At 34.5% G+C, this 24,922-nt stretch overlaps 3 protein-coding genes across 6 annotated transcripts; 1 reads left to right on the top strand and 2 right to left on the bottom strand.

The window, feature by feature from the left end:
* The first annotated feature begins 31 nt into the window (after nucleotides 1-31).
* On the top strand, nucleotides 32-2,504 carry LOC140060703 (uncharacterized). The gene is made up of 6 exons (XM_072107021.1): nucleotides 32-470; nucleotides 1,148-1,214; nucleotides 1,466-1,518; nucleotides 1,685-1,739; nucleotides 2,086-2,145; nucleotides 2,236-2,504. The coding sequence occupies exons 1-6, from the start codon at nucleotides 147-149 to the stop codon at nucleotides 2,265-2,267; spliced, it is 591 nt and encodes a 196-aa protein (XP_071963122.1). The 5' UTR covers nucleotides 32-146; the 3' UTR covers nucleotides 2,268-2,504.
* On the bottom strand, nucleotides 2,489-12,968 carry LOC140060701 (probable inactive tRNA-specific adenosine deaminase-like protein 3). Of its 4 annotated transcripts, none has more exons than XM_072107018.1 (10): nucleotides 12,939-12,968; nucleotides 10,168-10,247; nucleotides 9,670-9,724; nucleotides 8,114-8,193; nucleotides 6,443-6,626; nucleotides 5,168-5,279; nucleotides 4,154-4,307; nucleotides 3,545-3,656; nucleotides 3,229-3,380; nucleotides 2,489-2,802 (listed from the first exon to the last, which is right to left on the bottom strand). In XM_072107018.1, the coding sequence occupies exons 2-10, from the start codon at nucleotides 10,226-10,228 to the stop codon at nucleotides 2,771-2,773; spliced, it is 942 nt and encodes a 313-aa protein (XP_071963119.1). In that variant the 5' UTR covers nucleotides 10,229-10,247; nucleotides 12,939-12,968; the 3' UTR covers nucleotides 2,489-2,770. The 4 variants fall into 4 exon arrangements, with proteins under 4 accessions (XP_071963119.1, XP_071963118.1, XP_071963120.1 ...); XM_072107017.1 differs by lacking the exon at nucleotides 12,939-12,968 and adding an exon at nucleotides 10,738-10,805; XM_072107019.1 differs by lacking the exon at nucleotides 12,939-12,968 and adding an exon at nucleotides 10,465-10,480.
* Nucleotides 12,969-13,348: 380 nt separating this feature from the next.
* On the bottom strand, nucleotides 13,349-24,697 carry LOC140060490 (galectin-4-like). The gene is made up of 9 exons (XM_072106729.1): nucleotides 24,533-24,697; nucleotides 21,542-21,596; nucleotides 20,864-20,952; nucleotides 20,334-20,544; nucleotides 17,148-17,276; nucleotides 16,989-17,015; nucleotides 16,570-16,658; nucleotides 16,101-16,281; nucleotides 13,349-15,923 (listed from the first exon to the last, which is right to left on the bottom strand). The coding sequence occupies exons 2-9, from the start codon at nucleotides 21,587-21,589 to the stop codon at nucleotides 15,777-15,779; spliced, it is 921 nt and encodes a 306-aa protein (XP_071962830.1). The 5' UTR covers nucleotides 21,590-21,596; nucleotides 24,533-24,697; the 3' UTR covers nucleotides 13,349-15,776.
* Nucleotides 24,698-24,922: the final 225 nt, after the last annotated feature.

Below are 24,922 nucleotides of genomic sequence, written 5' to 3'. Positions count from 1 at the left end.
CCGCATGGACAATATTACTGTTACAGGGAAAACCGCGGATCGGATTACTCGTTCGTCGGTGGTGATGATATATTCTTTGGCCACGGTGGGTCACGACACGCGGTGAGCGTCCCGTGTTTTATAGTTATACCGTAAATCCTTTCTAAATGGATCACCCACGGGAAATAGTAAATACAATAAAACAATTTGAAGAAGCAATTGAACAAGTTGAAGAATTTTTTAATTCAATAGGCCGCAAGACCGTAGTTTTAAAACCTGCAGTAGAAACACTGTCGTTGGCGGCACCACCACCAGGCAACAACGACGACGGGCCTAGGGCTACTACTACTACTAGTGAGAAGAGTACTAGGCCTAGGACCAGTGAAGATGTCACCGATAGTGCACGATTTAGGCCTAGTCCTAGCAGTAAATTTGATAAAAACAGACCAAAAGACATTTATGATGAAACAGACCACAATAGGAGTGTCGATGTAAGAATAATTTAAAAAGGCCTTGTTTGTAGAATACAGCGTTATTATAAACAAATAAATATGCTGTTTTTCCGTAATTAATATTATTTGGTACTGTAGTAGGCCTCCTAGGCCTAGTAGGTTTTTTCCCAAACTTAATTTTGAACAGCAAAAATACACATTACAGGAGGACTGTATACAATGAAGGAAAAAGTGATGGGGTCAAAGACACGCTGGTGGGCAGTTTTAATTGTTATTGTTGTAATACTGTAATTATGTTTTTTCCCCTATAATATATAGTGGGCTTCCACACACATCACAGGTTTGCCTTCCGTGGATTGCCAACTTTCTTTTTACACTTTGCTGTACAGTATTATAACTAAGGTTTATTTTTTGCTAATTAATAAATATAGAAAAAGAAAATAGAGAAAATAGTAATAATTCTAACTATGCGATTTAAAATAAAAGAGTAATAATGATTGTTTTTTTTTATATAACAGTATAGTATATTATCAAAATTAATTATTTGAAATTCAATACTTACCTACTTTATTTAAGTACCTTATTAATTTATATTGTAATACTAATATTAGGAAAGAAAGAAAATAATTGTTTGTTATTTGTTATTGGACCTAAAAAGTAAGTTTGGTACCTAAAATGCAAATCAATAAAATCTAACTAATTTTCATTTATTACAGCCAGATCCACTTAATCAAGCTAAGAAGCATTTAGTTGATGCATATGCTATCAATTCAGTTTTTTGGAGTAAGTTATTTTTGCTCACTTTCCTTCCCCCACTTGTGTCTGGAACAGTACATGTTGTATCTTTGTCACTTTATTAATATTATGTGAAGTTGTACAGCAAATGATAGAAGTCTGTCGTGCATTTCAACTACGCAGAAATAAAATTCTATGATTGATCATATTAAATTCAGAGCAAAAAGATATTTTTCAATGAAACTTGACAAGTATACTTCATATGGGCAACTTATGTTATCACTATTTTATAATTTCAGTGTACCTATGTGTTCAAGGAGTTGATCCAAGAGGCCATATTAAACATGAACTGGTTAGTAGAAATATGTCATGTACACTCACTCCAGTTCAATCAATTTTAGAACTATTTCAATACAAATAGAAACTATTTCTATCATAAATTATGATTATCAGTACTGTCCCTTTCAATATTTTCATGATCATAATAATTAGTTTAAAAACATTTTTAACTATTGCAGGAGAGAATAAAAAAATATATGAACTTAATAAAGCAAGTTGTTGATAAACAAAAAGGTAAGTTAAAATTAGTGATTCAGGTGTGTATCATAATCACAAAATTCGGCCTATGGGGCTATTTTTTTTTATATGGAATATAATGATTCCCAAATTACAAGGAGGTTTATATACGATTTATAGCACCATAAGCATACATTATGTTAAATGTGTTCAATACAGTAGGCCTATTGTGAGGACATTTTCTATACATGATGTGAACGATCATAATAGCTCATAAAATATTACCATAATGTGAAAATAATGAAATACTCATAATGGCTTGTGCTATATTAATGCAGTATATAGTAATTTGTTGAGATTAAATCATTACTCCAGCTTACTTGTTTTAATTTTTTTTTTCCAGCACCAAAATTGAATGTCAAGGCATCTAAACGTTTAATTAGAGGCGCAATGTTTGACACAAGTAAGTAAAATATAATAAGCTGTTTTTCATTAGTAGTATTGGTCACAGCATTATTTTACTATTTAAAATGTATTACTTTTGCTTTTTCAGATGAGACAAATAAGAAGCTAAAAAAGGAATAAAAACATTATACTTTTCCTAACCTCTGCAGACTGTCATATTATTACAGTAGGCTGTGTGTAAAAAAAGTGTGCGATTTCATGTAAAAATAATGCAATTACAATAACAAGCATCAGGATGATAGGTTATTATTTAAAATAGGTTTTTTTTTTTATTTACAGCGAATCTTCACTTCTAGCTAGCTTATTTAAAAAAAAAAAATACAGAATAAAGATAAAAAAGGACAGAGACACTGTAGCCTATTGTGTTTTATGTTTATTGTGCCAAACTGCTCTGAACTACAGTATTGGCCAGTTTCTGCTGTTTTTAATGCGGTTAAGAAACCAGTTTTAGTAATTTGTTGCTTATTATTTACTCAAAATACAACCATTTCATTGATGATTAGTTATTCCTTGACTCTCAAAACTTACACTTTGCCACCAAAATCACTTCCATACATGATGTAGAAGCCGAGGTATGAAGACAAATCCGTAAATAACAACACAGTTTTTGGATGCCTTGACCTTCAAAACATATACTTTTCCACCAAAGTCATGTCTATACATATGACGTAGAAGTTCAGATATGAAGAAAAATCTGTCAATTTTATGGCAGCCATTGAAAATGGCGGAAATTGGGTGAACTTCAAAATGTTGTACATATTTGGATTCCTTGACCCTTAAAACCTACATTTTGCCACCAAAATCATTGGCATCACACAATGTGTCAGTCTATTCATTAGATGTATGAATTTCACAAATAATACTTTGATGACTAATGTTATAAACATTTGTTATCTACAGTTGTTTCAATCATAGAGATAAATATCTCTATGTTTCAATAAAAATATGGCAAAACACAAAATGAAGAAGTGAACTAGTTAGACAAAAAAAAATATCTTCTGCATCATAAGTTAGAAGCTGTAATAAAACTAAGTATTAATAAAGAAATAGACAAACAATTATCATGAGTTTAGGTATTTACATTCATTTTCAAGTGCACCTTTAAAAACTTCAAAATGATGATTTAGTCCTTCTTTAGTATGTATCTTGTATTGTTTTCCAAGAGCTCCACATAGATCTGATGTACCGTAAAAAACTCGGCCAATCCTGGAATGGACTAATGCCATTGAACACCTTAAAAAAAATTAAATCAGTGATAAAAAGTAGGTTTCAGCATTGCATTGCATTCATTAACTATATTACAAACTTAAGAGATTTTAAATGAGCCACGTTGTACTTCAAAAAATGAAAACAGGTTTCCCACATCTTCCTTTTGTGTAAAAAAACACACAACTTACATGACACATGGCTCTCTAGTGCAATAAAGATCCAGACCAGTGCATAAATATTGACATTCTTTAGAATGAGAAGTCGTTGGTAACTCAGGAATAAGCTCACTAAAACCATCTTCTGATCAAGATACAACAAAAATGATTTTATAGCGTGTAATTACTGTATAACTATCCAAAATGTCAAAACAAATATTTTTCTGTTTTAAATTAGCTTTTAGGGATTAAAGATTGTGCTAAAAAAACTATTCTTCCTTGAAAAAGAGGCTGGTTATCTTGTGCCAAAACCAACATATGACAACTTGTACCAACTTGGCTACCTTGTACCTGAACCAACTCTTACCCTAATCAATGTAACGAAGCCACAACAATCATCAATATTATAGCACCTTTAATTCATCTCTAATTTAAAAAATTGATGACGATGGCGAAAAATGAATTTGGGACCTAAAGAAAAGTCTGGTTTTGGGAGAGTGTCCGATGTTCAGAGAGTCTGATATTGGGAGAGTCAACTGTATAATAAAAATAGCCAAGAGGTACGTACAAAAAAGAAAGACTATACTACATGGTGAAAAACAAACTCCATCGGACACTAGTTTATTATTTCGAAGACCTTACTGTATGTTTGGCAAGTTCCAGAGCCCTGAGTATGTGCAACTTTATCTATACACACCATCACAGCATGATGTAATGGATGTTGATGTCGGTAATCAGAGGAAAAAGCTATCACTTTATTACACTTTGGATTTACAATACAAGCACCTATACAAATCTGGAAAAATAAGACAAAAGTAGAGATACATTTTGAAGAGTTAGAATATATAAATGGAAACATTGTTGAGGTTAGGAATTAGTCTCTAGTTGGTTGTTCTTATAATTTACCTCTGCCAAGGAGGTATATGTAATCGATCGCGTGTGTTTGTTAGCAGGATTACTAAAAAAGTAATTACATGATCTTTCCCAAAATGAAAATACAGATAGACATGTGGTCAAGGACCACTCCATTAAATTTTGGAGGAAATCCGGACCACGGCCCCAATTCTGGACCACTTTTTAAATTATTTTCAGACTTGCTAGTGTTAAAAGATAGGACAGAAATTTCAAATGCCGGTCTTAAAGTAACAGTAAACTAAAATTGTATTTTCTCGAGAACTACCAAGAATTATATTTGGTGATTTGTAATTTTAAAACATAATTAAATTTAATTTACCTATTTATTTTCAAATTCACTCGTTTGATTTTCGCATTGCTGTTCTTTTGTTAGTTGGCTGAAGCTATTGTTAGTTGAAAGGCTTGTTACATAACCATTACACCAAACTCGCATACACATGCTTTTAGTGAAATTAGCCTAAATCACACACAGCATTAAGACACACACTTTACAGTGACTAAATCTGATGTAGAAGAATTTTACAGTAGGCGGAGGTATGTACTCTTGGGAGTGGCTTTCTAGTTTTGTCTGCATTTCGAAACCATTTTTTATAATCTTTTAAATTTGGCTGATCATCAAGACATATAACAAGTGACATTACAAAAAATGTTTTGACGATGAAAATTAAAATTGGTAAATTTATTTATTATAAATATTAGTATTAAAAAAAACTTAATTTAGGAAAGGTTTAAATAACGTACCTCTGAGAGTTGTATGCCGTTTTTGGCTATGTTAACTGCCTTTTTCATGTTACACACTATTTGATTGATTTCATGTTTTTGGAATATTGTACCATCTATCAGTTTGCTTATTCTACAAACAAATCATTAATTAAAACTTTCTGTGTAACAAAAATAAAACATTACACTATTACAGTATGTTTGGAGCTTGGTTGTGATATAAAAAAGACAGTGTGTACTGGCCAATGGATGTTTTTGGTGTGTAGCCTAGGGGACCAGTCATCAGGAGTTAACATATTTGGAGCTTGGTTGTGATATAAAAAAAAGACAGTGTGTACTGGCCACTGGATGTTTTTGGTGTGTAGCCTAGGGGACCAGTCGTCAGGAGTTAACATATTTGGAGCTTGGTTGTGATATAAAAAAAAGACAGTGTGTACTGGCCACTGGATGTTTTTGGTGTGTAGCCTAGGAGACCAGTCGTCAGGAGTTAACATATTTGGAGCTTGGTTGTGATATAAAAAAAAGACAGTGTGTACTGGCCACTGGATGTTTTTGGTGTGTAGCCTAGGGGACCAGTCGTCAGGAGTTAACATATTTGGAGCTTGGTTGTGATATAAAAAAAGACAGTGTGTACTGGCCACTGGATGTTTTTGGTGTGTAGCCTAGGGGACCAGTCGTCAGGAGTTAACATATTTGGAGCTTGGTTGTGATATAAAAAAAAGACAGTGTGTACTGGCCACTGGATGTTTTTGGTGTGTAGCCTAGGGGACCAGTCGTCAGGAGTTAACATATTTGGAGCTTGGTTGTGATATAAAAAAAAGACAGTGTGTACTGGCCACTGGATGTTTTTGGTGTGTAGCCTAGGGGACCAGTCGTCAGGAGTTAACATATTTGGAGCTTGGTTGTGATATAAAAAAAAGACAGTGTGTACTGGCCACTGGATGTTTTTGGTGTGTAGCCTAGGTGACCAGTCGTCAGGAGTTAACATATTTGGAGCTTGGTTGTGATATAAAAAAAAGACAGTGTGTACTGGCCACTGGATGTTTTTGGTGTGTAGCCTAGGGGACCAGTCGTCAGGAGTTGATCGTAAATATGTGATAGTTGGTTTACAATCAATGAACACACATCAATATACTAATCGAAACCAGGTAAATGTTTTCATAACAAATAAATAAAATGTTTATGAAATCTTTTGTTTGCCATAAGTGAACGAGGAAGGTATGTTTCAGGGTAATAACTGAAGTGCAATAATCAGATATAAAGGCATACTGAGTTAAGTTTTCATTCATATCTTACTTTTTGTCTTCATGAAATTTCGTTGACCAAAGCTTTGAAGCCTCATTAAATTGATGCCTTGTTAATGGTAATTTGGCAGGGACTTCTGTTACCCTAGAATTTAAAAGACAATCACATCTTCTTAGTAAATCATGAAGGATTGTATCACCTTTACTTGTTGGACACAAGATAACTTCAAATTTATCTGTAATACAAATAGTAATAATTAAATACAAATTATTTATCAAAGAAAAATTTGAGAAACCATTTTGATCTTCACATTTTGTTAAATTATAACCTATAATGTGACCACCCAAGCTTGCACAGAGTGATGCTGCATGTGATGTAGTTAGCTTGCACTGAGTGATGCTGCATGTGAGGTAGTTAGCTTGCACTGAGTGATACTGCATGTGATGTAGTTAGCTTGCACTGAGTGATGCTGCATGTGATGTAGTTATCTTGCACTGAGTGATGCTGCATGTGATGTAGTTATCTTGCACTGAGTGATGCTGCATGTGAGGTAGTTAGCTTGCACAGAGTGATGCTGCATGTGATGTAGTTAGCTTGCACTGAGTGATACTGCATGTGATGTAGTTATCTTGCACTGAGTGATGCTGCATGTGAGGTAGTTAGCTTGCACTGAGTGATAATGCATGTGAGGTAGTTAGCTTGCACTGAGTGATACTGCATGTGAGGTAGTTAGCTTGCACTGAGTGATACTGCATGTGAGGTAGTTAGCTTGCACTGAGTGATACTGCATGTGAGGTAGTTAGCTTGCACTGAGTGATACTGCATGTGAGGTAGTTAGCTTGCACTGAGTGATACTGCATGTGAGGTAGTTAGCTTGCACTGAGTGATACTGCATGTGATGTAGTTAGCTTGCACAGAGTGATACTGCATGTGATGTAGTTAGCTTGCACTGAGTGATGCTGCATGTGATGTAGTTAGCTTGCACTGAGTGATGCTGCATGTGATGTAGTTAGCTTGCACTGAGTGATGCTGCATGTGAGGTAGTTAGCTTGCACTGAGTGATGCTGCATGTGATGTAGTTAGCTTGCACAGAGTGATGCTGCATGTGATGTAGTTAGCTTGCACTGAGTGATGCTGCGTGTGAGGTAGTTAGCTTGCACTGAATGATGCTGCGTGTGAGGTAGTTAGCTTGCACTGAGTGATGCTGCGTGTGATGTAGTTATCTTGCACTGAGTGATACTGCATGTGATGTACTTATCTTGCACTGAGTGATGTTGCATGTGATGTAGTTAGCTTGCACAGAGTGATGCTGCATGTGATGTAGTTATGCACTTGTCAATTGTATGGCCCACTATACGACCCCCGGGAGAGGTGCGTCATTTGTCCGATGTGCGTCATACTTTTGAATACCATGACGCACCCGTGCGTCAAAAAGGTGACTTACCTTTAGGTGACCATGACGCACCCATTTTGACGCACTGTGACCATGTTGTTTATGATATGGTGGGTGGTAAAGTGACGGACATTGACACACCTTCTTCATTGATGTGACGTACCATCTAGGTTTTTTGACGCACCCCTGCGTCAGTAATTATTTGTAAATGACGCACCCATGACGCACCTCTCCCGGGGGTCGTATAGTGGGTCATACAATTGACAAGTGCATTAGATTGCACAGAGTGATACTGCGCGTGAGGTAGTTTAAACAAACATAATACATACCGGTTCCATCTTCTTTCTTAAAACATTTTATTCTTTTTAGGTGTTTTAATTCATCTAATGGACACAACTGTTCAAGGTTTCTAAATAAAAAGAAAATTTGATGTTGATACACTTGGCCATAATTTTAAAACAAGAGCATCAATATCCCACTCTGTCTGAAGTGTATACATAATTGTATAACTTCAACAATATTGTACAAATATAGAATGTTAAAATATGACAGTATATTGTACATTTTAGTGATTTAGGAGAGGGATGAATCTGTTAAACTTTGCTAGCACACGTCGATATAACAATTTAAATGACGCATTGTACAAAAGATCAAATCTCCTCCACAAGCTGGGGCATGGACATCACAAGTCTTTCTTTCTGGTGTATCACAAGTAATTCTAAAATGGTTTCTCTACGTTTAAATGATACGCAAGTAAACAATGTTTATGTCAACATACATGGCAACATCTGAAGTTTAACAAGAAATATTTCTCACAAAAAACGCTGCTCGCTTATTGAAAAATATTTTTTATTTCAAATGTTTTTGAATGTGTCATTTTATTGTCACATAATAGTTATTTTACCTGAAAAAAAATGTAATTTAAAGCAACAAATACTTAAATTGTCTGTCAGACAATGGTTTGGGGTTTCTTTTCTCTTTTTATATGTGAATAAATATTATTTTTTTGTTACAGAAGTGAATACTCAATTTTAGTCACTTTAGTTAATTTTATTGCTAAGGTCAAGTATGGGGGTCACTTCATCACCCTAGATATTTCAAGTGTGAAGTATCCTATTACAAACACAAACTTTTATGGACTGTTTTGATAATAATTCAATGAATATCTGACAGTGAATATACCAAAAATGCTTGGGATTTGTAATTTTAGCATGACTTGTCCTAATATACTCTTTTCCCAGACTTTTTTGGGTCTACTGTAGCAGCTGGAATCAATAAATTATAGTGGAATTTCCATTTTCGCAAAACTGTCGTCCTTAGAACTATAACTGCTGCTTGCTTTAGCTTCTGATTGAGTAGTCCTAATGGGACGTAGCGGGCTAGAGCAGCAGCGTGAAAAACTGATGGTGGTGTTTTTTAGGTCAACAGTGCCCTCTATTATTGAGAGGTAAGGAGTGCAATGTGATGTCACAAGCAGTACAGCTTTATGGCTATGTGAGAGGAATCCCCTTTCCATTCAGAAAAAAATTAAAAAATTATGATTATGCAGATGGTCATACAATGAGATATGGAAATGCTACATAGATAAAAGTTACAGGTCAATAACCTTTCACTTCCAACCGTTTTATGACGAAATGTCTCATTACAATAAATGCATTATATTTTATCATTATTCAAACAAATTTAAATCTGTTTTTGAAGAGTACAGCAAGACATATTTAGCAGTAGCCAACCCAATGTTTACCTGCTCAAATCTAACCCCTAGTCATCAGCGCAAGCTTGGTGGTCTAGAAGTATGAATGTCAGGCTAGTGTGTGATCTGGAGGTCGTGGGTTCATGTCGCACCCGAGAATTAAACAAATTAAATAAAAACACAAAACATTACCTCAATAAATCAGAAATGTTTTTACAGTCTTTAACCTCAGCAACATGAACAGGAACTGTGTGGAAAAATAATTAATAAAACTCTTAACTTGGAATAAACAAAATGTAACAAACAAGTTCTGTTGATATAATTAGTGATGTTTAAATCAAGGAGTTGTAATATTTTAAATCAATTAAAGTTGTGTCTTGGTGGTTATGATGCTTGGCTACCACTCTAAGGGTCCTGGGTTCAAGTCCCGTCACATGTAAGGACCAAATCACTCCACTCCCAAAGACTTGTAATAAGACTTTGTTTATGTAGAGCATCTTGTGTATATGTTTGTCTTGTGAACCTCTGAGGGTCCCTAATGATCAGCAATAGGTGGATGGATCACCCTCATTAAATATGGTTAAAAAAAAAAAAAAAATTGCTCCCCAATTTGATTATTGTAACCATAGAGATATTAATATCTCTATGTTGTAACGTAGGCCTAATGTGGGGAAGGTTAATATCTCTCACCTGTTGGTATTGATTCAAAATAACAATCTGCTAAAACTGCTGTAATTCTATCTTCTTCCATCTTAAATTAATTAATTACTCTGAAATTAAGAAAATAGTTGACTCATTAGGCGCGCCATAGTAATGGAGGAACTGCCGCACGAAAAAAAAATCGCGAACAGACAGAACGAACCGTGACCGACCGGAGTGATCCGTTTCCTTCAGGCTCGGCCTAACCTTACCTACTATAGAATATTATGTTTGTTGATAATAATCTCAACAACTCCATATGTACATATATAGGTGTACCTTACTTACACCATACCACCAACACTTGGTTCAATTAATGATTAAAAAATACGATATATCATCGAAAATGGTTGAAATTGCTTTTTGGAAAATTTTAAACACGTTTGGAAAGCTAAGGGGGGGTGTCACGAAACCTAATAAGACCACGAAAGCTCAGACCCCCTAGATCACGAAAGCTAAGACCCAACACCTAAGATTACAAATACTAAGATATACTACAGCTTAAAAACAATACTTGTTTATCCATACATAATTTTAAACACAGTTGGTTTCATTTATTACCATAAATATAATTTAATACTACCGCAAAACATCAATTGCATGTTGCTGCAGACTGTCCGCCATGCGGTATGTCTACTAGAGGGAGTCAAAGAATATATATCACAAGAATGAGTAATCCGCGATTTTCCCTGTAACAGTAATATTGTCCATGTGGTAGGGCGCCGCCATAAGTGTGGATGTATCTGGGATGTATACAACTTTTTGTGACGGTTTCACTAATCAAAGGCTGGACCACCGGTAGTATTTTCATGATAAAAAATGTTATCAACTACATGCCAACATCATGTTAAATACTATTTGGATATTTAATTGTTCGCTTTATGCAATTTATTTAGTAAAAACTGCCGTATAAACAGTTTGCTTTATCAACCGGGCGCTACAATAGCGTGACCGGGCGTGTTGGTGTTTACGCGTTTTCACGTAGGATAGTTTAATAATATTCCTATATTTAACTTGTTTCTGGTAAAACAAATAAATGTTAATGACATTTAACATTTTCTCCTATTAATAACATGTATTTTATACTGATTTATATCATAAAAACAATACTTAATTTACCGGGCGTAGAGTAGTACACGGGCAATGGTAAAGAATAGGCCGTGCTGAGTAACGATTCGTTGACTTTTGGTGTTGCTGTGTTAGGCCTTTTTTGTGAACTAACTTAGCATGTTAGTAAATAATTGTCTGTAAAAGTGAATGTACACTAGTTTGTTAATAAATATGTATTATAAAATAGTTTACAATTGCAAAACTATTATCATAATTCTATTTAATGTGACATGTATAATATCTATTAAATCAAGTCTTATTTAATATGTATACATCCGCCCTTATGAGGGCGGGCATCACTCTCTGGAGCTCTCTGTTACAAATTTCTCATGCAAAAATCGCGGAATACTCATTCTTGTGATATATTCTTTGAGGGAGTTTGTGTCCGCCAACCGGTAGCGACCTTGTCAAATTGCCCGACGATTCCATTTTACAGTGGGTAATTACTGTAACTAGTACAATAGCCTGGCGATTCCATTTTACAGTGGGTAATTATTGTATCTACAGTGTGGTAGACCGTCAATTACTCGTATTGGTATTACTTGATATACTGTGTGTAGTTTTTTGTTCTTTTTAATTAATAAATCACCTTTTACAATTGTCTATTGTGATTTTTTTAAACATTGACGAATTAGAAAATATTGGCAACAGAGGGCGCTATTTCTACATTTATAACAGAGCCATAATGAAAGAGTAAGTAATACGACCAAAGATTTTAAAATCTCTCTGGTAGTGGTACAGTTACACTGTTCTACAATTTTAGTATCCCGTAACAGAGTAAACCCCCTATTGAATTACAACAATAATACGTTGCATGCTCCTACGAAATTTACGCATGTTTTGGGAGATACAGAATATTTTAGCTTAGTTAACATTTTAGATATCCCGACAGTTTTGTCTAAGTACTCTCACATGCATTGATGAAGGGCTATTCATAAACTCATACTCATATATAACTCATTATTGTCTCAGGCCTACTGTAGAAATAAAAGTATCGTATCGCAGTTGTGTAATCACTTCTTGTTGCTATACGCTTGGGTGCACACGGAACAAGAAAATTTAACTGATGAATTATTCATATTTATTTTGTGACGTTTCATGAGGGGGTCCCCAACTTATGTACGAAAAAAAAAATCGCCACCAGGACAGGTCTGGGTGGGAATTAAATCAAATTATCTCCGCGTAATATTAAATCAGGGAGATGTAAATTACATCTCCCTGATTAAATGATCCATATAAAATCCTTTCTAGCCTTCAGAAACTTTCATCAATGTACCCAAAGTACACATTGTCTAAACGTAACATAGCGCATGCGTACCATCTTAGTTGTTGAGTCTTTGAAATTCTGAAATATGAATATTAAAACAGTGTACGAGTGAGTAGCCAATCGCATGCAGCTGAAACTAATCAACCGGATAATCTATGCACCAAGAATTCTTTGTGTCAAACCACGTGACTTTTGCGTGTTTCCCCAGACGGAGTATCCAAACTCAAGTAATACACGTATGAAACGCCATATGTGCAAAAATATTTATATTTTTACTAATATTAAGAAAAAACTCCGTCTGGAGCCCAGACTAACCGCCTGGCAGACATACCGCATGGCGGACAGTCTGCAGCAGGATCTCTATCCAAAACATAGATAAACTCACATTATTTTCGCCCGTTGAGTAAATGTATATTTTTTCTTTACAACAAACAAAACTTGACGGGTTGTTTGTTGGTATATATTTACTCCATTGTGTTGGTTCAGAGGATGTTTTTCTTACGCACCTGCCTTTCTTGTATTTTGACTCCAAATTTGTTGACTAACTTTATCCTGAACACCACACTTTAAAATTAGGACTTATAAGTACTTTCAGAAGGAGAAACACATAATAACAAATAAATAAATCCTTTAAATTGATGATTTTACAGATGTGTTTCATTGTATACTGTAATGTAACTCCTCGAGCTCCCCATGCTCAATGTTTTTGTTTCTATGGAGCGCCAAAAGAGCAACAATAATAGTACAAGTATAAAAACAGAAAGAAAACGAAACAAAAAAACTTATCATGATTTTTAAATTAAAATTTATTTGCCAGTATTTATTTCTTCGTACTTGCATGATTATACTATTATCATTACAATTTTAAATTTACATTGTTCCATCCACACTGTAGATGGACTCCGCAGAGTTTTCAGCCCTCTATATAATTTTTGCTCTTTTGACGTTCCATAGAAACAAAAACATTGAACATGGCCCATGGGGTAGGCCTACTGTACTGTAGGCTAGTCATTTTGTGTTCGAGAAAAACGTCTGTAAAATCATCAATTTAAAAATGTATTTGTTACTTTTTATGTGATTCTTTTTCATGAAAGTGCCAATTCTTAGGTGTGGTATTCAGAATAAATGTTGGGAGTTAAAATACAAGGCAGGTGCGAAAGATAAATATTTGTAATCTTAGGTCTTGGGTCTTAGCTTTCGTGGTCTTAGGGGGTCTTCGCTTTCATGGTCTTAGGTTTCGTGACACCCTTGGAAAGGGCGCCACCACGTTGAAAAATTCGATGGTGGTTTTGGGCCCCAAAAATAATCTAATCTAATATTTAAAGGCCAACATATTTTAACCACTTATTAATTAGGGATGTATGATTTCAGAACAATCGCGAGATTTAGGATATCGCAACACGACACGTGCTCGCCGTACTGCCGTCGCCGTAAATTGCTGTGACGTCACAAGTGCATGGCAAAGTCTACCTCATTAGTTTTTAACCGTATCCGGATATTCACCCCCTGGACATTTACCCCCGGACAACCACCACCTGGACAACTACCCCCTTAGGACAACTAACCCTTTAGGACAAATATCCCCGGACAACTACCCACTTAGGACAACAACCCACTTAGGACAACAACCCCCTTAGGACAACAACCCCCTTAGGACAACAACCCCCTTAGGACAACTACCCCTAGGAACAATTACCCCTAGGAACAATCACCCCCGGACAATTACCCCCCTTCCCCCGGGTAATTACTCCGCGGACAACTACCTCTGACACAATACTCCCCCTGTATTGTCCGGGTAGTTGTCCTAAGGGGGTAGTTGTCCGGGTGGTAAACATCCGGGGTTAACTGTCTAGGGGGTAGGTGTCCTAGAACCGTTTTTAACATACAAGATATAGCTACCGTCACATCAATTGCTAATTTGACCTGTATTAGGCATATATTTACCAAAATGTTTAAACTGGTATTTTGAGGAAACACTTTGCACTATATTTATTATGAATGCAGGTTGGGGTGTAATTGTTAGTGACAAGTTTCCATAAAGCAAAGAAAGTTTTTTTTAATGGAAGTTGAAAGAAATATCAAGAGAAAAGAACAAATTAAACTTTGGAAATTCCCAAAGGCTTAAATCATGTAAATTCCCAGAAGCTTATAACCATGGAAATCTCTAAATCAGGCTTAAATCATTTAAATTCCCACAAGCTTATAACCATGGAAATCCCTAAATCAGGCTTAAATCATGTAAATTCCCACAAGCTTATAACCATGGAAATCCCTAAATCAGGCTTAAATCATGTAAATTCCCACAAGCTTATAACTATGGAAATCCTTAAATCAGGCTTAAATCATGTAAATTCCCACAAGCTTATAACCATGGAAATCCCTAAATCAGGCTTAAAATCATAATTGTATATATATATATAACAGAGAGTTCTTGATTAAGGTTAAAAAACCTCTCCTTATAAATAAGACCATAGCTTTGTTCCAATCTATAGAATTCTGTGTACTGTACTCATTTATTTATTCAAACATACCATGATCAGACTATTATTAGTAAAGTTATACAAATTACTATTTAGTCTAGTATACAAATAATTAATGTTTATGAGTGCAATAGGGCAAATAACTTCATGAATGCAAAACAAAATATATTTTCCTGAGGTACAAAGCCAAGTGAAAACATAATATGACATTTCATCTTTCACCTCATGAAATTATTTGTTTTATAACACACCTACTTTGAATTATGTCAACAGCACAGCCGAACAACATTCCTAGGCCTTAGTAATAATATGTAATGCCACATTATTCTTAAAAATTATTATCTACTCCATAGTATTACAAGTTTAACTAAACAATAATTGATTGCTTGGTTATTTTTTGTTTTATAAAATGTATCAAATATTTAAAAAAAATCAAAATGATTGGAATGGAACATATGGAATGAAAAATTAAACCTGTCTACAATTCTTTCAATTGCTTTTGTTGATATGTAGGTTGTTAGTATTTAGTTGTTATATGTATTATACAGGTAATAAAGAGAATTTGAATATACAATAACAATATATATCTTCATAAAATTACATTTTAAAAATTATAATCACATAAAAATCAACATTATAGAGTTGCACTCTAATTATAAAACTATCACTATATTAACATATGCTGCTTTAAAGCTACAAAAATCAAGAATACTCTAAAATAATGTGCAGTTTTTTCTGCCAAATTACTGGAATCTGATTTGAGTGACAGTAACAGCTCCAGCTACCATCAAAGTGTTCACAGTGTGGAATGGAATTCTATGCTTAAATTCCAAGAGATGCTGACCATTCACAGCTACACGAAAAGCATCATTCTGGCATAAGATGATCACCTAAAAAAATTAAACTCTTATTACATTATACTAAATGAGGAGCATAACAAAAACATAAATAAAACAAACAGAAATAACTTCCCTTTACTAAAAGTGTCACAGCCAAAATTGCAATGGATGAATAGAATAAATAGAAATACTATAAAACTCTAACTTAAAACATAAATAAAGAAATACCTCAAAGAATCCATTTTCAATAAATGGAAAGAATTGAGCATGTTTTTCTTCTCCTCCCCACTTCTGGTTTGAAAGGGCATTGACAACAATTGTACGAGCTTTAAAACGAGGGTTGAAATGAAGAGCAATATTTGGACGAGGGCCTCTACCCTCTGGACCACACTGCAAGTTTATATGGAACCTAATAAATAAAACACATTTAATTTAAATATTTTAATAATTGTTACTCAAATTGAAATGGCATCTTCAGTGATATTTTTTGTGGAACTGTAGCTTTAATCTGCATTTCGGCTTTGACAAATTCATACAAAGCCTTAGAATTCTAGGCTTTAAAAGGTCCTATGTGTCTGATTTGTTACGAATATGAAGTTTAAATAGGCATCTAATTTTTTTTATTGATTTGATCAAAGTAGACACAATATTTCAGATTTAAAAGTTATTTTCAGTTTTCCAGAATGCTATAACTAACCTATCTGCACCAGGTTTCACAATGCCAGAAACAAACACAAGGCGACCTGGTGTCATTGCTCCTTGGATACCTCCAGTAAATGGTACCGGCTAGTAGAGGAAAGAAGGTACAAAATTAAAATACAGGCAAGTATTAATGTAGTAGCTATATAATGTATAATTAAAAGCATTAAGGTAGCCTATTAGGGCTGAAGAAGAATCGTTGGATGAGATTCGAAAATGTAGGTACATGGGTCAAAATCATACACTAATCTGGTGGAGTTGTATGCCATGTACGATAGCACTATAGGTTATTCCTTAGTGTAGTGTATATTGCAAAACATACTTTAATCTATGATGCCTTCTTCCCTGATGAGTTATTATTATATAAATTATCATCATTACATATGAATTACTTATCAATATTTTTGAGAAACTTACAGGATTAAAAATTGGTCCTCCTGCAACCTAAAAAAACACAGATACATTAGTTTGCTTGATTAAAATTGAAACTGTTTACTTTGGCTTCTTTATATAGTTGCTTATCACAATAAAGCAAGTTTGATATGTAAACATAGTGATAAACATTTGTATGCTTACCTGCGGCTCACCACCACTGTATCTGATTGAATAAAGCTGTACTTTGCCATCAACAGCAAGTGTATTGATACGGTTTAGTTGTTCAATTCTGTGTTTGTATTCAACAAAATGCTGTCCATTCACTGCAACCTGAAAATCATACACTAACTTTTATATAATACCAGTATTAGATTATTTCAATTAATAGTTATCATGACATAGCATAATACTATTTTATTCAGTACCACCTACACAATCATGTAGGTATAAATCCACTACTAATGTGGATGAATTTTAGTATGGGCTTTATGTTTCTTCTCCAAAATTGATAGATACATATACTGTAATAAAAAGCAGCTAACAATATCAGGGCTCGATTTAGTGCTAGCCCGGCGTACAATGGCTAGTAAAAACAGCTCCGGGCTACCTAAAGTATCTTCCTTTAAGCCCGGATGGCTAGTAGGTTGTGGGAACTCGAAATTGGGACGAAATGACCTCATAAAAATAACTCCAGCATAAAAGACATATATGTCTTGGCAACATCATAAAAAAAAAACCACTGGCGCGCTGCTGCTGTGGCCATAACAAGTGATGATGTAGGCGGAGCCTCTCATAATCAAACAAATTTCCCGAATTATGATTGGCCATTTATGTTTTTGTCACCCAGGTTATTGTGAAGTAGGCGGAGCTTCATTATCAGGTCAAACATGTCACAAAAATATGACCATAAATAACGAACTGTGATTGGCCAAATGTAGTAGAATTTTGCCAATGTTAAAAATAATTTGTCTAGTCTTGTCATCAGGCCTGGTTGTCATCACAGATCAAAGCTAGGGATATTTTGTAGGGCCGGGTGGCTGGCTCTATCCCTGTAGGTAGGGATTAGGCCAAGTTGAGCCGCCGACAAGTTGAGCCGCCGCCAGAAAAACGTTATTTTCTATGGAACGCCAAATGCTAACTTTCGCCGGTGCTCGTTCTATTTATATTAGAGATAACGATGTACATTCAAAAGTTTATATATCATGGAGCTATAAAATTAGATTATAATTATAGCTCCATGTATATATCATGGTTTTTAGTATATATATTATTAAATATTATAATTAATAATTATGAAAATCTGGCTTGTAGATTCCAAAATATTAAAAAACATCACCGAAAGTGATCGTTTTTAGCCAAAAATGACGTAAACATGTTGCCTCTCAGTCGGCAGTTGTATGAACTAGGCCTACTCCATTTTTCGGTAAAATAATTACATAAAATCACGTTTTTTAGTAAAATATTTTGTGTATTAACATTGTAAAATTCAATAAAATATGATATTAAAAGATTAGTAAATAAAAAATAATATTTATTTAACCTCATTCGAAGAATGTTAATACCCCATTAATTAGTCCTGAGAGACAACGTGACTTTACGTGGTAGGCCTACACGCGAGAACAATTATGAGTGCACTGAATTTTTTCCTCGAAAGATTAAAAACAATTAAATATTACTACTTTCCTTTGCTGTGTTGTTAATTGTAATATGTAATTAAGCCTATATATTATTTATTTTCATGACACAATAAACCAAGACCATGAACTTATGTACTAGGACACCATCCTAATCACTACGCGAAATGTCGTAAAAGACGCATGCACTGGGCGTTTCATAGAAACCTGATAGAAATCACCGGCGGCTCAACTTGTCGGCGGCCCAATCGGTCATATCCCGTAGGTAGGCCATGGAGGCCATATTTTATAATATGCGTAGGAGGCCTAGATAGAATCAAAAGCCATCGTTTGGCATCGTGATGGCTGCTCAGCAGCAGCTAGGCCTAGCTAGATACTACCTAGGCCTAGCTAGGCCTATAGTACCATTTTGGTACAGTAGGCCAGGTGCTCCAATGCGATCTAGTAGGTAGGTCTATCCTAGCTACCCTACTAATACTCCCTAGAGCCTATTATTTTAGTAGTACTAAAATAATAGGCTCTAGGCCTAGGCCTCTAGCCTAAGGTAGACAGAATCTAATTAGTTTTCTTGGCTAGGTTGAAGCCCAACAACAAAAAGACCTCAATAAATCGATTCTGTGAATATGTTGAGCATGAAATAGACTATGCGTCGCAACGCAAAGTTAATTGGCGCTACTGCAGTTTCGCACCACACTGTTAAATCTTCGATTTATCGCTTAATTTTTTTCTCACACCCACATCATACAATTTTGGGCCATTATGTAACATGTTTCCATGATTTAGCCACCGTTATATTTACCTTTATCACAATAAAAAATGCCTTTCAAAACAGCTCTATTTCCTCGATCGAACTGTGGCCATTTTAGAATCAGAAAATTGCCATAAATCAATGCATGTTTTATTTTCTGTTTTTATTTTTAAACTGCAAAGAGTGGTTTTTATAAAGAACCAGCTAGCTCACTGTACATATCAAAACGGCGACGATATGAGTCTACATAAAACATTGATAGGACCTATTAACATGAATAATAATACTAATATTAATAATGAAATATTAATTAAACCTCTCTTTCGCCAGCTGAAAATATTTCTTGCCTTTCAAAACTAAATAGGCCTAGGCCTATATATGTGTAATCGGATTTTATTACACTGGCCTCTATAGTTTCTACATTTTTTGGGGAAAATGAAGCATACATTCTGGCAATTAAGTGATAAATATAAGATGGCGAACATTTCGCAGTGTGTTGACATCGAGTTCAGTATTGTTTAAAATGTTTTGAAAAGTATTGTTATTTAAAAAAAATTACTTCGTAAGTGGTCGAATCGTATAAACATGTTACATAATATTATGTTGTGAGTGTGAAAAAGAAAAATTTAGGTGAGAAATCGAAGATATAACGGTGTGGTGTGAAACTGCAGTAGCGCCAGTTAATTTTTATGTGAACCGGGATGTGAACAATAAAGAAATACAATTTTGTGTAATTTTTCATGCAATAATAGTTTAATACAGTTTGTATGTAAATGTGTAGCAATTCTCGAGCGTTTAGATTAGTGCGCCCTCTATTGTACAAAATGCCTGAATTCATTTATATGGCGGCCCTGCTATCACGGTGCGATAATAAGAGTGGGCTAGTAAAATAATGTATGGGCTAGTGAAATCTACAGTGAACTAGCCCAGTGGGCTAGCAACATGAAAAAGATAAATCGAGCCCTGAATATCTATACGATATACTACTGTATAAAGATACATTACCTTAAATTGGTGTGGCTCACATAAGATAATAACTTGAAAGTGTTGTCCATGAGCAAATGGAAAATAGCTTCCATGATTTTCTTCCTTGCCCCAGCCTTGGCGAACTAAGGAGTTACGCACAACTTTTTGGGCTTGAAATCTTGGGTTAAAATGCATGGCAATATCTGCACGTGGACTGGTACTTGTACCACACTGCAAGTTTATATGAAATCTATCAAATAAAAGTAAAACCTTTATTCGAATGGGTTATTACAGAATAATGATGGTATATGTGGTATACTTATACCATGTTTTGAGGCACTAAAAAATTTAGATCTACTATTTCAATTTCAAAATTCGTATCTGTACGTATTATTACAAAACATCACAAATTGTCTTTAATAGACCAATATGAACTGGATGCACATTAAAAGTGTTCTTATTTTAGTTTGGAGTTGATGGTAAAACCAGTAAATTACAGCTACATGGTGAGCTGAAAATGCCCAAATATTACGTGATAATAAACAATAAAAGAAATACAGTGTACCTACCTATCTGCTCCATGAGGTACAACTCCTTGGATGAATATCATTTTGTTGGGAACCATTTGTCCTTGAATGTTGCCAATATATGGAACAGGCTATAAAATGATAAATACTAGTGTACACATTGCAGGGAATGGGATTAAATATTCAAAGGCTCTACATAAATCAGCAATTCTTTGAAATATTTATTTTCAAGTAAGCATTTTCAAGTGTGTTAATCAGGGAAATTTATGAAATATAATATTTGCCATTAATGTGTAGTATTTGGTTGTAATGTAATCAATCGTGGTTAAGCACTGATTTTACAATATTTTGCACATGTTTTTAAACACATTTTCCTTCATTTTCCAAAATGCTTAAACTAACAATCCCACTATTGACTTTTTATGTACTGTGTAATGGCGTTTTTCAAATTGTTATTTTTATATCAACATAACCCTGCCTGCAAACACAGAACCTTTAAAAACGTTTTGATTTTGGAAAGGTCTGTATGTCTAGACCATATTTGTAGACAGTAGGTCTTCATAGAATAGTAAAATGTAAAAATGACAATATATTATGGTAATTGCCACAAACTATGATTCTTGTTGCTTCCCATGTTTTGTTGACATATATATCAAATGAATAAAATGAATAAAGTAAATAAAGATAAGTGCAGAAATTGAAAAAAAAATCATTTTTTACCGGGTTCACAATAGGGAACTGCTGACCTGCTGTCGGATAAAATGCCATTTTTTATCTGCAAAAAAAAAACATATTTTAATATGGATTTTAAAATCTTAATTGTATTTTAACTATACTGTGAAGCAGCATTTCATCAGGGAGGAAATTTTGGATATGTGTAAGTTTTGCATGTTTTTAAAATTACAGCGTTTATTCACATCAGGGCGTTTATTCGAATATGGTATAGGCCCTAGTGAATATTTATTTTATATTTTTTCCACAACATTAATAATGATATATTGGCCCTTGGGTACACCAACATATCGCATTCATGATGAATTTAATTTATCCGTCCCTTGTTGCATCAATGGAAGCCTATTGTGTGGTTTAGTTGCACAAAACAAAAGATTTTTTTAGTATCTACCATTTGTACCAATCATGTCGCGCATAAATATACATAGTAGGTACGTACATCGGCATGCCATATACGCGATCGACTTAAAACGCGACCGCAAATAACTGTAAACGCGACCGAAATTACTTGTAACTGCTAGGTCTAGGAGTGAGAGGCCTTATTAGCCTAGAAAATATTATATGTTGTCTGGGCAAAAAAAATAAAAAAATAATAGGCCTACCTAGGCTTTAGTGGCGCTAATGCAGTTTCGTACCCACCCCTTAAAATTACTCGAAATGGTTTCAATACTTCATCTAACCTACTCACGAGTTGTCTACAACATTCAGCAAGCATAAAATGTTAAAATATCGATAATTTCTTATTTATAACTATTTTTAATCAATTAATAATTGAGCATCCTTCAGAAATCCATCGCCAGCTTAGCTTCGCGAAAATCAGCGCTAGGCCTGCCGATGAAAGTACGGAGGCCTCATAGGGCATCGATATATAGAGGACGCTGTTATGGTCATATTATGGCGATAATAAAATATTTTTTACATGTTCCTCGTGAAACGGATTTTAAGTTAATGAATAGTTGCTTCATTATTTAATGTTTTATTTGATTTTATTTTAATAAACACAACAGGAAAGAAGATAAAAAAGAAGAAATGGAAGACATGAAATGATGTATTCAGTGTCAGCAGAAGTAAAATAAATTCTAGTAATTAATTGATGGAAAACATTTTTATTATAATTATTGTATTACTGTACATTACATTTCAATAAATTATATCTTTCTGTTTTTGTTGCATTTCCTATTTCCATGTATTTGAAGAGGTCTTTCATAGGTGAATAAAAAATGTTAATTAACAATAATATACTTCTATAAAATCTTAAAACAGGGAAACCATTAGCGTTTCTAGTAGACCTAACAGCTAGTGATAACATTACTAAAACAATTAATTTGTCATAGCTTGATTATTGTGTTATAACATTAACAATGTAACTCAGGAATGAAGTACTGTAATTCTTTTTATTCATTTCATTTATTTATTTGACCTACAAACCATAATGTAAAATAAACTAAAACAGAGGAAAATTGGTCAAACTTATATCTTCAAGAGTCAGCAGTTCCATATTTATCTTCTTTTCTGTGTGAAATTATACTAGTAAAATGAAAGAACAAATTAAAAACATGACACCCACAATGATGAATACAGCAATTGTATAGTATTTCTTTATTAAAAATACGAAACGAATGTCGGAAATAATGAAAATTATATTTGGTGCTAGACTTGCCCCAAGTCTGTATATTATCTTTTTTTTTTATTTATTTGTTTTTATTTCTGAAAATACAGACTTGTGAAACACGTATAGAAATCGATTTGCAGACCGCAAACATACGATAAGAATGACGTAGGTTATCATACCGTATTTGGCTATATGGGGCGGGCGGTATGTAAATATGGATTTCGAATCAACCAATGATCATTTTGTTTAAAAATGAAAGAGATCGAGTACGTAGGCCTACCAGTGCTTAATGTACGATCGAGACTGTTGAAATATAAAATAGTAATGCCAAGTTGTTTTGTTTATTAATTGTTTAGTCCTTGGCCTAGGCCTCTTTCGTAGGTCCTACTCAACTCGCGTGTATGACCTGCCAAATAAAACGCCAATGAAGTAGGCTTACATTACATACCACCGGCACACAACAGGGCTACACCACCACACAGAACAGGACGGGGTCTCGGTGGGAATTAAATCAAAATTATCTCCGCGTAATAAATGATCCATTCAATGTTTGATTTGCGGAGAAGCTAGCCTATCATATATCAAGACGAGTTTTCATGTTTCAAAGATCCCATCAAATGTTTACCAGACCAGACTACTAGTACTAGGCATATAAAATAATTTCTAGCCTTCAGAACTTTCATAAATGTACCCAAGTACACATTGTCTAAACGTAACATAGCGCATGCGCATCATCTTAGTTGTTGAGTCTTTAAAATTCTGAAATATGAATATTTACACGGTGTACGAGTGAGTAGCCAATCGCATGCAGCTGAAACTAGTCAACCGGATAATCGTATGCACCAAGAATTCTTGGTGTCAAACCACGTGACTTGTGCGTGTTTCCCCAGACGGAGTATCCAAAATCAAGTAGTATACGTATGAAACGCCATCTGTGCCAAAATATTTATCTTTTAACTAATATTAAGACAAATAAAAACTCCGTCTGGAACCCAGACTAATTTGGTGCGTGCATTAAACATTAATAACTACGCCCTCTATAGAAAGCAACTGTTTACTCTATTAATAGAGTTAATGCCCTATGAGGCCTCCGTACTTTTATCGGCAGGCCTAGCGATGATTTTCGCGAAGCTAAGCTGGCGATGTATTTCCGAAGGGTGCTCAGTATTAATTGATTAAAAATAGTTTGAAATAAAAAATGTTCGATTTTTTACAATTTTATGATTGCAGGGTGTTGTAGACAACTCGTGAGTAGGTTGGATGAAGATTTTGAGTAATTTTAAGGGGTGGGTACGAAACTGCATTAGCGCCGCTTTAGTCTTACCTGAAACTAAAGCACGGTACCTACTAGTACTAATATCACCTACCTGTCTAAATCAACGTGCATTGGCCAAAACACCACTTATTATAATAATGCCGCGTACCAGGTACTCTGTACCCGGAAGAAGGATGGAAAGTAAAGTAAACACTCAAGGTAATTATATACATAAGCAGAGGTAATTTGCATATTCATGAGGGTCAAACGGTCCGATCCTCAGCTCATCATCAACGTATAGAGCGCTAACCACCACCGCCAGAGGGCGCGGGTGCAGAAATAATTAATATTTCTGTCATGAATGTGGAAAATTTTTTTGTCAAATTTTTTATTTTGAAAGTGTAAAATGTAGGAGTCGAGTTCAGTTTTTTTTGTCTGTCCGCCAACTCCCTACTGTTGGACAAATAAATGGTGTTGAAAATTAAAGGACAACTTTACCGAG

Source organism: Antedon mediterranea, chromosome 10 (assembly GCF_964355755.1).
Source record: "Antedon mediterranea chromosome 10, ecAntMedi1.1, whole genome shotgun sequence".
Lineage (NCBI taxonomy): Eukaryota > Metazoa > Echinodermata > Crinoidea > Comatulida > Antedonidae > Antedon > Antedon mediterranea.
This window is presented reverse-complemented; position numbering and strand designations above follow the sequence as displayed.

Bases quoted from the DNA above. Each gene is read 5' to 3' on its own strand.
- LOC140060701 (XM_072107018.1), bottom strand. From the start codon at position 10,228: ATGGAAGAAGATAGAATTACAGCAGTTTTAGCAGATTGTTATTTTGAA. The intron at 3,657-4,153 runs GTAAGGTCTTCG...TATCTTGATCAG, and splicing joins TGGAACTTGCCAAACATACA to AAGATGGTTTTAGTGAGCTT. The intron at 3,381-3,544 runs GTAAGTTGTGTG...ATTTTTTTTAAG, and splicing joins ACTAGAGAGCCATGTGTCAT to GTGTTCAATGGCATTAGTCC.
- LOC140060490 (XM_072106729.1), bottom strand. From the start codon at position 21,589: ATGGCATTTTATCCGACAGCAGGTCAGCAGTTCCCTATTGTGAACCCG. The intron at 20,953-21,541 runs GTAAAAAATGAT...ATCATTTTATAG, and splicing joins AGTTCCCTATTGTGAACCCG to CCTGTTCCATATATTGGCAA. The intron at 16,659-16,988 runs GTAAGTTTCTCA...TTCCTCTACTAG, and splicing joins GAGGACCAATTTTTAATCCT to CCGGTACCATTTACTGGAGG.
- LOC140060703 (XM_072107021.1), top strand. From the start codon at position 147: ATGGATCACCCACGGGAAATAGTAAATACAATAAAACAATTTGAAGAA. The intron at 471-1,147 runs GTAAGAATAATT...CATTTATTACAG, and splicing joins ACCACAATAGGAGTGTCGAT to CCAGATCCACTTAATCAAGC. The intron at 1,215-1,465 runs GTAAGTTATTTT...TTATAATTTCAG, and splicing joins TATCAATTCAGTTTTTTGGA to TGTACCTATGTGTTCAAGGA.